This window comes from Uloborus diversus, unplaced genomic scaffold (genome assembly GCF_026930045.1).
Source record: "Uloborus diversus isolate 005 unplaced genomic scaffold, Udiv.v.3.1 scaffold_1087, whole genome shotgun sequence".
Classification (NCBI taxonomy): Eukaryota; Metazoa; Arthropoda; class Arachnida; order Araneae; family Uloboridae; genus Uloborus; species Uloborus diversus.
In genome coordinates, this window is record NW_026557751.1 from 21,839 (window position 1) to 38,220 (window position 16,382).

The 16,382-nt window shown below is 33.1% G+C and overlaps 1 protein-coding gene across 1 annotated transcript in view; it reads right to left on the minus strand.

The window, feature by feature from the left end:
* LOC129232109 (tensin-1-like) overlaps window positions 1-16,382 on the minus strand; it is a gene marked incomplete at its 3' end in the record, with an annotated part of 54,920 nt that overhangs the window by 20,742 nt on the left and 17,796 nt on the right. Inside the window, exons 11-15 of the mRNA XM_054866345.1 lie at window positions 15,892-16,002; window positions 14,025-14,183; window positions 9,922-10,396; window positions 2,825-3,047; window positions 755-915 (exon numbers count right to left, since the gene is read on the minus strand). Of these exons, the coding sequence (XP_054722320.1) occupies window positions 755-915; window positions 2,825-3,047; window positions 9,922-10,396; window positions 14,025-14,183; window positions 15,892-16,002 (1,129 nt within the window). The remainder of the gene's footprint in view (window positions 1-754; window positions 916-2,824; window positions 3,048-9,921; window positions 10,397-14,024; window positions 14,184-15,891; window positions 16,003-16,382) is intronic.

A 16,382-nucleotide genomic window follows, 5' to 3' on the forward strand; every position in this document is an offset into this window, starting at 1 on the left:
AAAAATATTTTAGTTAAAACTTACTACTCTACATGTTTTTCTCCAGATTTCAAAGATTATGCCTTAACAGTTTTCAGGTTTTATAAGCAGTAAAAGTTCTACTAGTAATAACTGAAATCTTATAACTACAAAACATAATGATGCAAAAACTAATGAGGAAATATTTGAAATACCAAACAATTTACTGAAAATATGCTACTAAAAACAAATCTTGGGCTTGAAAAATGTTTAAACTGAATCGTAAGAGATTCATTTGCAAAAGGAAAATTCCAAGGATGAATCTAGAAGCTAATTTTAACATGGAAAAAATGTAATAGATAATTGTTATATTCTATCTCAGACTAAGCACACTATTACATTTATATAAAAAAATAAATGTACATCTAGAGTTCTTTATTACAAAATGTTTTTAAATAACTTTTAGTTTTATTACAAAAGAATTTTTGATATGCAAGGGCGCCCGCACAATCATATGCAAATCACCGGTTTTTTTGCCAGTTTTAATTTTTTAAAAATATTTTTCACTTATTTATCTACTGTTTAAATTTCATTTCTTATTTATTTCCTATTTTTTAAATTAGTTTTTCTCAGCAGTTAACTCTTCTAGCATTTTATAATTATTCTAAAACTACTCAGTGTACATAAAGAAGAGTACATTCTCCTTAATTGAAAGAATTAAAAAGTACAAATGATCCATTTAAAATGTTATGAAAATTTAGAAGTATTTTAAGCAAAAATCAAGAAGCAACATTACCTGTAACGAGTCACTTCTTTGCTACTACTCCTTTGTGGAAGTAATGGAGAGGATGGGGCACTTGTATTCTTATACGTCGGAGGCTTTATTGGAGCAGGTTGTGTTGAAGATGAATGACCGTTATAAGTGTTAACATGCAATGGAAGTGTGTAGCTCAGACCCTAAAAATGTCAAGATAATTGTGATGTTTTACAAATATCTCAATAAATATTTAAACTAAGAAAGATAAAGGAACACTTGAGTAAGTTTTTTTCATAAAAGGTTTTGATTTTTTCACAGAATAAAGATGCAGCACTGAAAATTAAACTTTTTTGATTATAATAATAACAAAATCTCTTGCTTATATTTTACAAAATATGAAGCAACATTCGACGCATCCAGAAAAATTCGTCTAACCCATGGTTCTCAGCTGTGTTGATGTTAATCTTGTTTCACGAAAAGTATTCCTCGTTTTCAGGGTCAGATTTGGAAATGTGGAGGCCCCTAATCAGGATTCGAAAAGATCATCACATTTTCGAAAATATCCGATACTTTGATTTATATCCGAATATTTTGATATTTATGTATATATCCGATATTTTCGACCTGTGAAAGTTAATATATTTTGTAAAAAATTATTGTGGGGGCTCCTTTGTTGTGGAGGCAATGGGGCAGTAGCCCCGCCTGCCCTCCCCTAAATCCGGCCCTGCTCATTTTTATTATTATTATTATTATTTTTTTTTTTTTTTGACAGAGAGAGACAGTAACAGTAGTAAAACTATTCAGTTGTTACAATTGTCCTTGACAAAGACTGGTGTGCATTAAGTCCATCAGTGTTACAAAGTCCTCTGAGTTCCCATTCCAAAACAATACCTCTGCAGCTGCTGAACCAGGAGTTGTTCGGCTTCTGGTTTGGATAAAAAAAATTATTGATATGTTGATAAGCTTCAAGGGTGAACATATGCAAAATTTTAAGGGGGGGGGACTCAGATATTTTCCGCGTGGTTTAACAGGATATTTTCCCCATAGAAACCAATTTCAGTACAGATTAGAGTTATTAAAATTTGACATTTTTAAATGCTGGAGAGGAAATGTTTTTACATTTTTGCAAAGTAAAAAGTACTAAAAGCGAGGAAGTTCAAATTCAAAGGGGGTGGGGAGCTTGATCCTCCACTTGCGCCCCCCCCCCCATATGGGCCCCTTTGTGGAGCTTTGATCTATGGTGTGCTGCCCGAGCTCAATCAGACTTCCATCTCAATGGTGCTCTGTAAACAGTAGTAAAATGACATTTCTGCCTTAAATTGTCTACTCTGGTTTGGATACTCTAATTGTTTAAGCAACGGAAACCACAACACAAAGTAGAAACTATAATTTTAGGGGGTAAAAAATAATGATTTTTTAAAATTAAAACTGGATTTCTTAAAACTTAAATTAGCACTTTTAGAAATTCTTAATTATTTATTTTTTAAAATATGGAAATAAAATTCATTCTTTTTTTTGAATTATTTTAATTTTATTTTTAAGAGTTGGAGCTTGCAAGTGCACCCTCCTACCAGTGCCCATGTGGACCTGTGCCATGTGGTGCCGTGCCCCTGCGCCATCATATTTATCCCTTTCCTAGGTGGGAAATTCCACGGGAAACTGACTGACGTTTTTGAAGCAAAACCATATGTATTTTGTCACATTCCACACAAAATATTCATTATTTTAAATATACTTTCCCCTCGTTTATTATTCTTTTTAAGCAAAATTTAAAAGTGTAGTTAAATTCTGAAAATAACTTTTTGTCGATTTTTAAAAAATAGTTGAAAGCATGGTGACTGACAAGCTACTTTTTAAAATGTCAGTCAGTTACCATGTTTTTAACTATTTTTTTAAAGCCACCCAAAGAATATTTTGGGAATTCAATCACACCATTAAATTCAGCTTGAAAAAAACAATACATCAGGTGAAAAGACTTTGAAAATAATGTATATTTTGCTTGGAATGTGATAAAACGCATATGGTTTTGCTTCAAAAATGTCAGTCAGTTACCCGTGGAGTTGCCCAGCTATTATTTTTTCTATGTGACGAAAGAGAAAATAGTTTTACTTTTGGTGGTGATGTCTCTCTGGATGATGATGAAAAATCTAAGCCAAGACTAACGTCATCAGTTGATTCACCATTTGGCAACGTTCTTTTATGTGTCCTTCTTAGTTCATCTAGAAGTAATTGTTCTTTCTGATGACGATCTTCCCATGTCCTTCCTTCTCGGCGAGCTTTTAGTTTATCCTGCTGCCTCTGAAGCCACGAGTATTGGTTATCTCCTTTAGTCCTAAGATGAACATAAAGACATCCATAAATGCTAATTTTTATTAAAAAACTTTTTGTACTTAACAAACTGGAGATTCTGCTTACAAGAGCACAGTCAGGATATGAAAAAATTTTTCTTTCATTCCATTAAAAATCAGTCAAGGTTGGGCTACTTAATACATTGTGGATCAGTCAAGATAAGTCCCTGCTCAATACAATGTGGCATTGATTGGTCAAATTTGAATGGCCATTCCAACAAAGCACAGATGATATGAGTGAGTTTTGAATATTTGAAAGTTCAGAGACTATTTAGTCAAGACCTGATAAGAAGTCCACTAAAATTATGAGAGATGGCCTAAGAGTTACCATTTATTGATTCCCATGAAAATATTTGATGAAACGAGAAAATTGGAAGGAGTCTAATGTCAGATCTGCAATGTGCTAATTGGGGTGAATAAAAAATTGTGAATGTATGAAGAACAATAAATAAAGTGCAATTCATTTTCATGTTTTTATTAACTTTTATGTAGTTTCTTGTCTTTCAGTTTTTATTCATTAAAAAAAAAGTTCCTTTGCTTTGTATTTTTAATTTATGCCAGATCTATGCATAACTGCCAATAGTCTTCGTCAGGCAGCCCAAAAGAGTTCATAAAAACATTTAAAACAATTGAAATTATGAGCAGTATTTTCAATCACTCCATCATGAAATCCAGGACAAGAGTTTAAGTGGTAAGTGCAGTCAGTGGTCAGTACTCATGTTGGAATTAGTTGAGTACAGTGGGCTAGTTGTAGTGTCTGCCAGTCCAACTCAATGGAGATGTTTTCTAAGATATTCATGTCCTGTTACCATCCTAAACTTTGCATCACCCAGAGATCTGGGCATTGCAAATTTTGGGATAACAACAGGGCACTGACTTGATTGATGCACTTTAGTCCGGTCAATTTAGACAATGGAAATAACAAAAATTCCGGGAAAGCTAAATTTTTGTAGGGACTTTGGGCTTACTATTACAAATAAGGTGCCGAAAGTCCCCATCGATCCCATGTGCGCTAAAAAAGTTATTCGGGGTCAAAGGTCAAAATTTTAGGTTTTTTGGATTTTTTTCAAAAACGGTAAGTTTTATCAAAAAGTACCGCAGACCAAAGTCGTAGATCTCAAAATTCTCTATAAAAATGGTCCTTATGATTTTTTTTTCGAAGACCAAACCTTCCCAGATATTGCGTACTCTCAAAAGACGGCCAGTCATTTACAGAATCCCTTCTACTCGCGTGGCCTTGAATAACATCTGGCTATTCTAGTCCGTGTGGCATCGTTCACGTACCCAGAGGTGTCCAATAGGGTGGGCCGAAATAAGCCGAAAAATTTTTTTTTTCAAAATCAATTTTTGGATAGCGCGCAAAAGTTGCGTAGTGAGCTAGTTAGCACTCACAAAAAATTTCTTGGATATTAAAAAATATCTAGCCGGCGCTATTTGACATTGAAAAACCGTAAAAAAAGAGAAAAATGAATTTTTGTCGAAATTTTTTTTAAAAAACTAAATTCCAAATATTCTGCTGGAATGCACCGAAAATGTTATATAATGAGCCAGTTCAAGCCCATAAAATGTTTCATTGATTTTAATGAGCATTTAACCGCTCCTTTCCAACATCAAAAATTGGAGAAAAATGAAAAAATATTGAATTTCTTTAAAAACCAATGTGAAAATTATTTTTCAAAATTAAATCATAGACTAATTAATTAAATAGCACTATCAATCATAGTAATTATTATCACGCAATAGTATCATACATTTTCTAGAATTACATATATAGATAATAACATTTTAAAAAAGAAATCTTCAAATTTGATTTATAATACCTCATGCATAATGAATATTATTTTTTGGAATAATATTGTCCCTTGTTATCACAAATGATGGAAGTTCTTTCCTAGCATGAAGTTTTGCACGAATGTATCCATCTCGTGCAGTTTCACCACGAACTTTTATTGCAGCTTCGGTTATTAGTTTCACACAACGTTTCACAGCTTGCGTGTGACAGGGAAATTTCTCGAAAGTAAACTCTGTAGAATGTTCTTTGCACATTTCTTTCCATTGTTGGTCTTTTAGATGCATTGTAAGAGTTGGCTCTGTTACAACACAGTTTGCCCAATCAACTAAATCAACGGCTTCAAAATTGAGTTTAGGACGCTCAAAAAATCGTACACCATCCGAGCTCTTCGTCTTCTTATTTCTAGAGTTCAGAATGCGCCTAACAGCTAATTCCCGAATGTATTTTCTTGAGTCAAACAACATTGTCAACAGTAGCTGTTCAGGATGAGCGAAATATGCATTACTTGAGAGAACTTTGAAAATTATCTCCTTAACGTTGTCTGGAAACTGCCTTCCAAGAGAAATCAACTGGCAGTTCGGTTTTATTTTTATTTCAAACCACATTGGAGCATAAACTAACATTACATACTTTACAAGTATTGTAAGATTTTCTGATGGAGTTGGAGTGCCTATATACAAGCGTAACAAATGGTTTGCAGTTGTCAGCCATCGCGCACGACTGAGTTTGCCTGGGCTACTGTCAGCCACGCTTGAAGGACAACTGACCATATTTTACAGCAAGACAGATTCTATACAAATATTGTTGTTCAATACTTAAATTTTTTATATCTTCCATGTCCAAAATCAGAAGATTGCAGTCAATTTTATCAAATTTGACCACCGGATTTTTTTACAATCTCTAAGAAGTTGTTCGATAGCTCCAGAATATGAATGGGACCACTTTGTGCAACCGTCCAATTCCAGTATAAGATGCCTCAGTGGCAACTCATTGTGGACATTGGACGCAAGAGAGCACCCCTTTAATTGCTTAACTCCCAGCTGTGGAGGTGTAGAATTACAGCATTTCTTAAAGAAGAATACTTGCGTTCAATTCATTAATCAGTTTAACGGACTTCAGAGGATTCACATTTTTTTAATACTCAAGGGCTCTATTTGTCAAATATATATAAATAGTTATAAAATAATCTTAGGAATAATAGAAGTAGTTGAGCGCCGTTTATTATCCCGAAGAAACTACTGGAACCAAAGATTAAAAAATTAGCATCTTATGTAACTATTTTTTATTTGAGTGTGTGCATTTTTTAAAATTGGCGTGCAAATGTCGCATAAAATTGATTGAATTTTCACTGTTTTTTCTAGGTAACGTATTGCGTAACATTTCAGTACTTACTTATTTCGAAACTACTTTTAATTTTTTTTTTTTTTCATTTTCCAATGTTTCAGTATTAAAGGAGCGTAGCTAAATATTCTACGAAATGTATAAAAATCTTTGAGGATTTCAACTAATGCACTGACAGATACTTCTAATGTTTGTTGAAACTAGCTTCAAACTTTTATTTTTGCCCCCCCCCTCTTTTTTTTTAAAAAAAGTGCATCTTTGTCCTTTTTTTCCGTTTTTCAATGTCAAATAGCGCCGGCTAAATATTAAACAAATTTAGCGAAATTTTTTATGGGTAATAACGGGTCCATATAGCAACTTTTCCGCACTATCCAAAAACAGATTTCCAAAAAAAGTTTTTTCGGCCCACCCTAGTGTCCAACCCACTGGACTCTAACTAAGAAAAAAGGCGCACCCCCCTCATTTTCGCGGAAATCCCCCCCCAAAAGCATGCCTCCCCCAAATAAAAAATACCCCTCAAAACAATCCCCCTAAAAATTTCGATGCCGCTGTCTGGGTCATGACCCCTCCTAGGGGGGGAGGGCACCCCTGAGGTACCTGCTTCTTTTAGAGTCAAACATGCAGTTCGAGTGAATAAACGTATTTATCACAAGCATCTACTGTTTGTGCTGATCAATATTTGAGAAAAATGTCGCAATTTCGCTTTATTTGCAATATACTTTTGACTGAAGGTGAAACTGTTGTGCTGGGCAGTTGTGGAATGCCAACTTTAATCGATGCAAGTCTCGGGAGAAGTTATAAGAATGCTGATTATTTAAGAAGTCAAAAGTCCGTTACAATTCGCATGGATTGCAGAAAATCATACACCCGGAAAAATTTAATCTCTGCAGAAACGTGAGGATAAAGAGGCTAGTACTTCAAAAGTAAGTCCTCCTTGTACTGTAGCGCGATTAAGTGAATTTGAATCCAGCTTTTGTTTTTAAAAACACTGCTTATTTTGTGACTGTAAAGCGAATGAGGAGGCTGAGAAGAAGAAAACACAGAATAATGAAAGAAAAATTCATAAAGCAGCGACAAAACCATACTCAAAATTAAAACGTGCAAGAGCTTTTGACACACCTCAGAACGATCTTTAGCTAATTTTAAAAGGGATTCTTTGAATGTAAGTGGAAACTTTATAAATTTTTCTGCGATAATTCTGCGTTTTGTTCTTCTCAGCCTCTTCATCCGCTTCCTCGCCACAAAATAAGCAGTGTTTTTTACAACAAAAGCTGGATTCAGATTCACTTAATCCCGCTCTTGTTCGAGGTGGACTTACTTTTGAAGTACTGGCCATGCTCATTAGGGTGGATTGAAAAAAATCAAAATCTGATAAACGCTAAGTAATAGCCCGTAAAAGTTGCCTTTTGTAGAGATATTTGGTTCAACAAAAGGATTTAGACCGCAAAAAATATCTTGAGGTGTCGCTCGCGCCTCGAAGTTGACCATAAAATGCATAAAAACTGGAAAAAGTTATAATAATTTCATCAAATTCAAAATTTGAGAAATTTGATGTTATCACTCTTAAGAGCAGGCTTTTTGTGTAGATTACACATTGCATAAGATCATTTTAATAATAAACTGTATTTTAAAGTTCCACACATGCGTTGAGTCTTGAATTTGACCAATATAGTCAGAATTGAATAACATCGTGTTGCTCCGTACTTAGAGAAAAAAAAATATTAGAAGTTATGATTTGTAAAAGTTTGTTTTCATATTAATTAATTCTTACATAGATACGAAAAAAAAAAGTAATAAAAGCATTTCTTATCTAGTAAAAAAATGTTTAATTCTCCACTTAGCAGATAACTTTGGCTCAAAATGTCAAATTTACCTATGGAAGAGAACAAAGGTAAAGTATAAAAATTTTAAAATAATGTGGCTTGCAACAGCCCACATCAGTCACCCTTTGAAACAAAAGACGTTGCTAAAGAAATTTTAATGGGTTTTGAGCCCTCAAACTGTAACCACATTGATTACAATAAAACATAAGTTTGGCATGCGAGTTGAACTATTTTACTTCTCATAATTTTCAGTCTTGATTGAAATTGTGCCTTGATGGTATTGTGGCTTAATATTTCTAGATTCTAATCTGACTCGAATAAATCCATCCCTTTTGGTTAGGCAGCAAACCATACCTGACATTTATTTTTCTTATTTTACCTATCGTCTCACTGCATTAGTATGACATGTGAGGTTTTGAGTACCTGACACTTCTTTTTCTTATTTTTCCTATCGTCTCGCAGCTTTAGTATGACGTGAAGTTTTGAAACCATACTACTCAGTAGGTACGCCACCAAGCAATTTCTTTCAAAGTTTTATCGGAAGTCGCCTTTTTAAAAGAGGGAGCTGCCGAATTTTCCTAGTTCTGCTTATTGATAAGCTCATAGCAGTCTCTCTGCCTCAAAATTGAAATCTGGAATTATACATGTTCATTGTCCATCTTCGAACTGATCGTCGTAATCCGTCTTGAAACAAGTTCTCTGATGATGGTCATCCGCAATGCCTAGTGTTATATTTTTTAGATTCTCAAGGTAACCAGTTTGCAGAACAAGAGCTGATGATCCAAACATAGTACGATGGCAAGTTAAAAAAATTCGATTGTATAGCGAAAATTTACAATTTCAGATTTCAACTTTAATTCTTTGATAAGCAGAAGTGGGAAAACTTGGATCATCTTCTTAAAAAAGGAATATCAGATAAACTTTAAAAGAAATGGTGCTTGAGGGCGTAACTACTAAATTATATGATTTCCAATACCTCACATTATACTAAAGCAGTGAGACAATGTGTAAAATTAGACAAAGAAGCGTCAAACACAGTTTGTTGTCTAACCAAGAGAGATGGATTTCTTAAAGTCAGATTAGAATCCAGAAATCTTACTCACAATGTATCACTAAGGCCAAACATTGTCAGAAGTCAAGATAATAATGCGACTCGCCAGCCAAACTATTTTTTATTGTATGAAATGTGGTTACAGTTTGAGAGCTCAAAAAATATTTAAAAGGGGGTTGTTTTGCGGGGTATTTTTCTCAGTTTTTGGAGGGGGATTCTTGCTTCTTAGGGGGGTGGGGGGGGGCTTCGCAATATTGAGGAATGCGCCCATGCCCTTAGTAGGTCCGACCCTTTTGGGTACGTGAACAATGCCACACTGAGTAGAATAGCCAGATGTTATTCAAGGCCATGCAAGTAGAGGGGATTCTGTAAGTGACTGGCTGTCTTTTGAGAGTACGCAATATCTGGGAAGGTTTGGTCTTGGAGAAAAAAATCATAAGGACCATTTTTATAGAGAAGTTTGAGATCTATGACTTTGGTCTGCGGTACTTTTTGATAAAACTTACCGTTTTTGAGAAAAATCCAAAAAACCTAAAATTTTGACCTTTGACCCCGAATAACGTTTTTAGCGCACATGGGATCGATGGGGACTTTTGGCACCTTATTTGTAATAGTAAGCCCAAAGTCCCTACAAAAAATTTAGCTTTCCCGGAATTTTTGTTATTTGATCACTATTTTTATGTCGAAATTGACCGGGCTACTTGTAATAGATAGAAAATAAGGAACTAAACAAAAGCAAACATTTTGCTTCGTAATTTTTTTAACAAAAATAAGTAATTGGAATATTGTGTCTTTCTTATTTTATGTTGCTATCTTTGGTTATATCACCTTCTTTTCAAATGAGTACTTACTTTTCTAGCAGACCAAGGGGTTGATGTCCATCTGATAACAAGCGTTTTCTTTCAAATACGGGACTTTGGACTCCATAAGAAAAGGGTGAAGTTGATTTTCTTGCATGGTAAGGGATATTTTCTTCATCTTCAGAAAAAACTTCTTGCTTCTGGTAATAAGAGTCTGATTTTGTAGAAGTTGGATAGTTCACCTGTTTGTTTCCATTTACACTAATGATGCTGGTAGGTGTTGAATACTCGATTCTTTGCATGTTTGTTGATGTTATGGTGTTAAAATTACGTGTTTTAGGAGATTGAGACGTTAATGTTGCAGCAAAGGGCCTTAAACTACTATAAACCGGAGCATCAGGTATAGACTGAATTTCTTTAAGCATTCCATGCACTAACTCATCCAGCTCTGCCTGTTCATCTTTGAAATTGGAATATGGAGTACTTCGGGGAGCAGATGACTCAGATATAATATGGCTGTCTGCATCTAAAATTTTTCAAAATGAAAAACTAAATTATTTATTTTCTAAGAAATATACAGGGTGCAAGACAAGATCTTTATTTTCACAACCCTTAGTCCTAGCTTCCAATTGCAAAAATGTTCAAAATCAGATGCAGTGTTAAGATATTGAAAGTTTGAAGTAAAAAAAAAATAAGTCAAAAAATTAAAAATATTGAAAGTTTGAAATAAAAAAAATAAGTCAAAAAATTAAAAATGAACTTTTTATATGGGCCCCATGTGCCCTAACTTATACTTAGGGAAATAATCTCCATTGGAAAACAATTCCAACACAGAAAGTTTCAAATTAGTATGACCAATATTATCAGAGATAAGAAATGCAGGGTTTTGTGACTTACACCACTGCTCATTCACCGTCAATAGCACCTTTTGGGGGAAAATATAGCAGTTAACATGTGTTTAAAATTATGCGTGTGCATAGAGTGTGGTTTTTTTAAATTGTTTGAGGTTTTGTCGTATGTCTTTGCATATATCATGGCTTAACATTTGCATTAATTTTTGAATACCAATGAAAAATATAAAAACCTTGTTTTTCTTACTTTGACGACCTGTCATTCTTCTGAAAGGGCAGTAAATTCCAGTCTCATCTTTTGTATGGTCCCTTAAAACTTTAAATCGGAATATCTCCCTGAGTTTTGGTTGCACAAGTGTCAAGTTTTTTGTGTTAGTAATATCTTTCAATGGAAATTATTTCCCTAAATATAAGTTAGGAGACATGGGGCCCGTATAAAAAGTTATTTTTTTTTTATTTTTTGAGTCATTTTTATTTTTGCTTCAAATTTTCAATATCTTAACCCTGCATCTGATTTTGAACATTTTTCCAAATGGAAGTATAAACTTAGGACTAATGGTTGCAGAAATATAGGTCTTGCAGGTTAAAACGGAACACTCTGTATAAAAAATACCTTTGTGATAAAATGTGTAAATGATAAACAACAATATTGCAAAAAAAAAAATTATACACGTTTTGTGTATGAAAAGCACATTTTGTGCTTTTTGCCGACGCCAGAACGTTACTCAATCAGTGAATTCTCTATTATATATATGAGGATGACTTTTCAGTCTCTGACCCACCACTGTAGTTTTATAAAATTCCGTTTAGGGACGCATTATACCTGAGGAAGATTTTTAGTGGAAGTCGTTTATCAATTTTTCATGTATATTGTAAGAAATAATGAATATGCTTCTTGTAAAAGACAGTTCGTTACAATTCACTCTACTAAATTAGCTATATAGTAAATTTCCATCCAGTTCACAGTGTATAAAAATATTTCTTTAAAATTCCTTCAAAATAAAGTTTGGAAAACTTAACAAAAATCAGTAATTTTTTAAAGAATATTTGTGCAGCAAAACTTAATTATAAAATAATCATATTTTTCTTTTTTTTTTTTCACAAATGCATTTGATTTAGGAAATTAGTTAACGTCCAGATTTGAAATAAATAAGTAAAAAATAAGTAAATAAAATAAATGAAACGACAAAACGTATCACTTCTTTATGATAACAATCAATCCATTCTTACCACATTCTACAAAGTAAAGGAACTATTGTAATGACAAAAAGAATTCTGTGGAGAGTTGAATAGTGAAAGGTTTTCAGATTTTAACAGAATTTATCTTTTATCAATATCGTTCAATAGATGTGTACATGAAAGCCAATTGGTGTCCCTTCATTCTTTGAGTGATAAGAATCATAGCTCCTATTTTCTGGCATCCAAAACCTTCCGAATTGTGGAGGTTAACTCCCCAAAACCCTCCTCTGGATCATATGCGTTTTAACTGCAGTTCACCGTTACTAAAATTTTTTCAATGGAAATGCACTACATATTAAATTTAAGAGCAGGAAGTAATTGTGATTTCCAATCTCTTTAGATTCTTGGAGGTTAATACAAAAACTATGTTCATAAATAATAATAACAAAAAGAATTGTAAAACAATGACACTAAGAACAATTTGTATGAAAGTCAGTCAGAAAGTTAGTTGCACTGCTCAAGAAAACAAAAAAAAGGATTGTAATTTTACAATAACTTTAATGTTATTTTCAAGTTCCATTAAAAATCTACTTTTTAACGTAACCACCTCCATTATTTAAGCATTTGTCGAGGGGTGGTTCAAGTTTTTCGATGCATTCTGCAAAGAAACCCCGTTCAATGTCCGATAACCATTGTTGGGTTGCAGCTTTCACTTCGTCACCCAAATGGCATCATCGCTTTGAAAGTTCCTGTTTCATGGGACCAAAAACATTGAAGTCAGGAGGTGAAAGGTTAGGTTGACTTGGGAAGGTGATCCCACACTTCCCACCTAAACTTGGTCTTCCCTCGTGGTCCATTCTCAAACATGTTGCACCATTTTACGTGACATTGCATTTTCACCATGAACTTCATGCTACTAACCATAAATTTCAGTGCAGTTGCACCTTTTTGCCCACAAAATTGAATTATTGCACGCATTTCCAATTAGGGCGCTACTTGTTGCTGTCGAGACATGTTTGCAACCGATAATCAGAAAAGCTAAACGTGTCTTGGGGAAGCTGTTGCATTACTTGATAAAGGTACATGTCTGAAGTATTGCCACAGAATTTAATCAAAATTGTCTTAGACGGAACAGATTTACGAAGAAGTGCAACTAACTTTCTGACTGACCTACGTAATTAAACAATCATAGGAAGCAAAAAAAGTCGGAAGATACATGTGGATGGATTAGAATGATGGTGGCATAAGTCAATAATTTTACAAATTGTGTGAAGCAGGGATTTAGGCTGTTGTTTAGTTCCTCTATAAGAGTACCCATTGCTTAAAAAATACTGTAATATAACGCCCATTACAAGCACACAAAAATTGCCCACTAACAAAAACTGATGCTGATGTTTGTACAAAACCTCTAATAGCTTAAAACTGTTTGGATAACTTACGCCACTCTCATTATAACCATGAAATAGGAAACATATACCAGTATTTAAGGAGAGAAAATGAAACATTTAGCAAAAGAAAATGAGAAATATGCTAATTAACATTCAACATAAAATTTTAAATTATGTTCTGTATTTAAGCAACTATTGGAGTATAAATTTACTTTTATCTGATTTCTTTGAGTTTTTCCTGGCCTTATGAATATTACTTGAGTTTTCCAGACTTTTTAAAATTTTTAGAGTTATATTCAATTTTTCAAATTTTTCCATGTTTTCCTGACTTTTAATAATTCATGGACTTATTGAAAAGTTAAAATAAGAAATAAAATACTGAAAATGAACAGAGTATTTAATTTTCTTTTTGCCTATTTCCCTTAAAATAATGAATAGATTGGACTATTGCTCAGATAATACGAGCTCCTTACTAACGTCTTCAATTTAAAAATAGTAAATTTATTATAAACAATTACAAAATAAAATCTTAAACCATTTATTGAGCAATCACAATTAATAAATAAAAAAGTCACCCGAAAGCAGAAGATAAAGGTAGAACTTTCAGAAAGAAAAAAAAAAAGAACTGTTAGAGAAGAAATTAGTGGTGTTGAGAAGCACACTATAAAACATATAACATGCATTTATGCTTTGCACATGCTGTTATGTTATTCATTAAATTCAAAACTCAACTCACCAGTGTTACGTATACCAGAACTAGAAGATATTCCGGAATCAATACTGTGGGGTCCTTCAACATCGCCAAATGTGTCTTGATTCATGTGTGTATGAATCAGGACATCAGAATATTTCTTCTTTGTGACAGTAGCGTACAAACTACCATCCAAAGGACCTTCTGTGTAAAAAACTACTTTAAATCAGTTTCTGTTTCGACTAAGACAACCATTTGTAAGATTCAAAGATCATTGGAAAAGCATTGATTTTTGCAAAAAAAAAAGTTCAGTGTCATAAAATGTCTTTTTAATTGAAAATTTGTTTCTACTTAAGTAGTTTAAAGCATTTTAGATATAAAAGTTTTTTGAGCAAGTGAACTGTAGACAGAATTTCCACGAGTTAGCTGCAGCAGGTGAAAGACTTCTCCTTGTTTAAATTCATCAAATGAGAATGAAAAGTGAAATGAAATTCTTTCAAAACCACTCAAATTCCTCAACTTTGTTAATAAGAAATGCTATTAATTCAGATCCCAAGTGCATTAAGCAACAAAAATTTAAATGTATTCCATTTGCTGCAAAACTTTGAATTTTATTCAAATTCAATATTAGCAAGTGTTAATAAAGAACAAAACCACATCATTAGCAAGCATTTTTAAAAGCTAAAGCTTGCATTAGAAAACTTTTTTCTAATTTTAACTATAACAAAATTAAATTCAAAAACAGTCAAAATAATTTACTGACATGCATCAAAAAAGGAAATAAAAAATCTTAAATTTATGCCCAAACAGGCATCTTGCTACTAGTCAGTTCAATAAGGTGCATCATGTACTATAATAACATAAACACATGCATGCAAAACTTTAAAAACGTTCATCAGCAAATAGCGCTTCATACAAATTGCATTTTACTCACCATTTAAGTCATCATCAAGAAAACCAACATCTAAGAAAAAAACATCAGTAGTAGAATGTTTCAGACAATTTTCTAATCCTCATTAATAGTATTTAGTGAAGAAGGTTTTATTTTAAGTTTTAATACTGTATTACCCCGCATTATCCGACATTCTGGAAAAAAGCGAGGTTGACCGGCATGCCGGTATTTTCAAATTTTATGGCATGCTGGATAATTTGAAGTTTATTTTGCAACAAAACAAAAGTAAATTTCCCGATTCATTTCCGATCAGAAAGCAAACTACAGAAAAAAAAATTAATAATAATGAGTCCCGAAAGTAACCTTCGTTCAAAAAAAAAAAAAGTGTATTGCTTGTAAATGTGTATGCGCTTGTTATTTATGGTAGGTCATTATTAATGGATTTAATTATATGCTAATTAGTTATCAATTCAGAAGCAATCATCCTTACTGCAATTTGTTCATAATTTTTTTAAATAATTTATTTTAGATTCCTTTTAGAAAGGCAAGTTTAATTTTTATTTATTGAATAGCTATGGTAAATTCTTTAGCACTGGATTAAGAGCGGTAACTTACTACTTAAATGTTTGTTTACTTAGTTTTAATTTAATTTTTGTAAAATTATTCGTCATTAAACAATATTTTTCTTGTTAAAATAACAAATGACATTGTCAGTAAATGTTTTTGCAAAATTAGACTGTTTATCAATACTAATAAGATATGTATAGAACTTATATTCATTTTTAAGCTGAACATATATTTTTTATAGTATAAATTTTTTTCCCTAACCTCAATTTTCCCGGCATGCCGGAAAAGATAAGGCCATTTTTATAGCAAATCTGGTGGCCCCCGAATTTTGCGGCATGCCGGACAATGCGGGGTAATACGGTAAAAACGTCAAGAACAGTTGTCATTTTGAAGACTTGCCTTCAAAGAAAAGGAAAGTAAGATGTTAAAATGAAACTTAAAAAGTACACTTACCATCCATATTATCTTCAGGTATAATATCAAAATTTTCATATGAGTCCCATTTCACTAGAGGATCATTGGAACCATCAAGGGGCACAACAGAATCTTGAACCGAGCCATTTCCTAAAAAGAAATAATAATTCAAAAAAAAGAAAAAAGATTACTTCACCATTTTTTAGGAAACAGAAGTGCCCTCCATTTTCATTAATTCTACTTTTTTAACTCCATACTCTTGGCAATTTATTTAAACATTTTAATCTGTCTTTTGATGCAAGAGCATACCTGCCAAGCCTTCCGGATTTCCCGGAAGTTTTACGGATTTTTATTTCCTTTTCCGGTTATGAGCAAAATCTTCCGGATTTTTCACGTTTTGTAGGGAAAAAATTGTATCTCGCCAATTTTGGCGCTAACGATTCTTTTGTGGAACGTTTTAGGCCAAGTAGCCAAGGAAAGGTTGCCGTAGGAGAATGGCAGAAGAAGTGAGGCAAGATTATGACGTCACG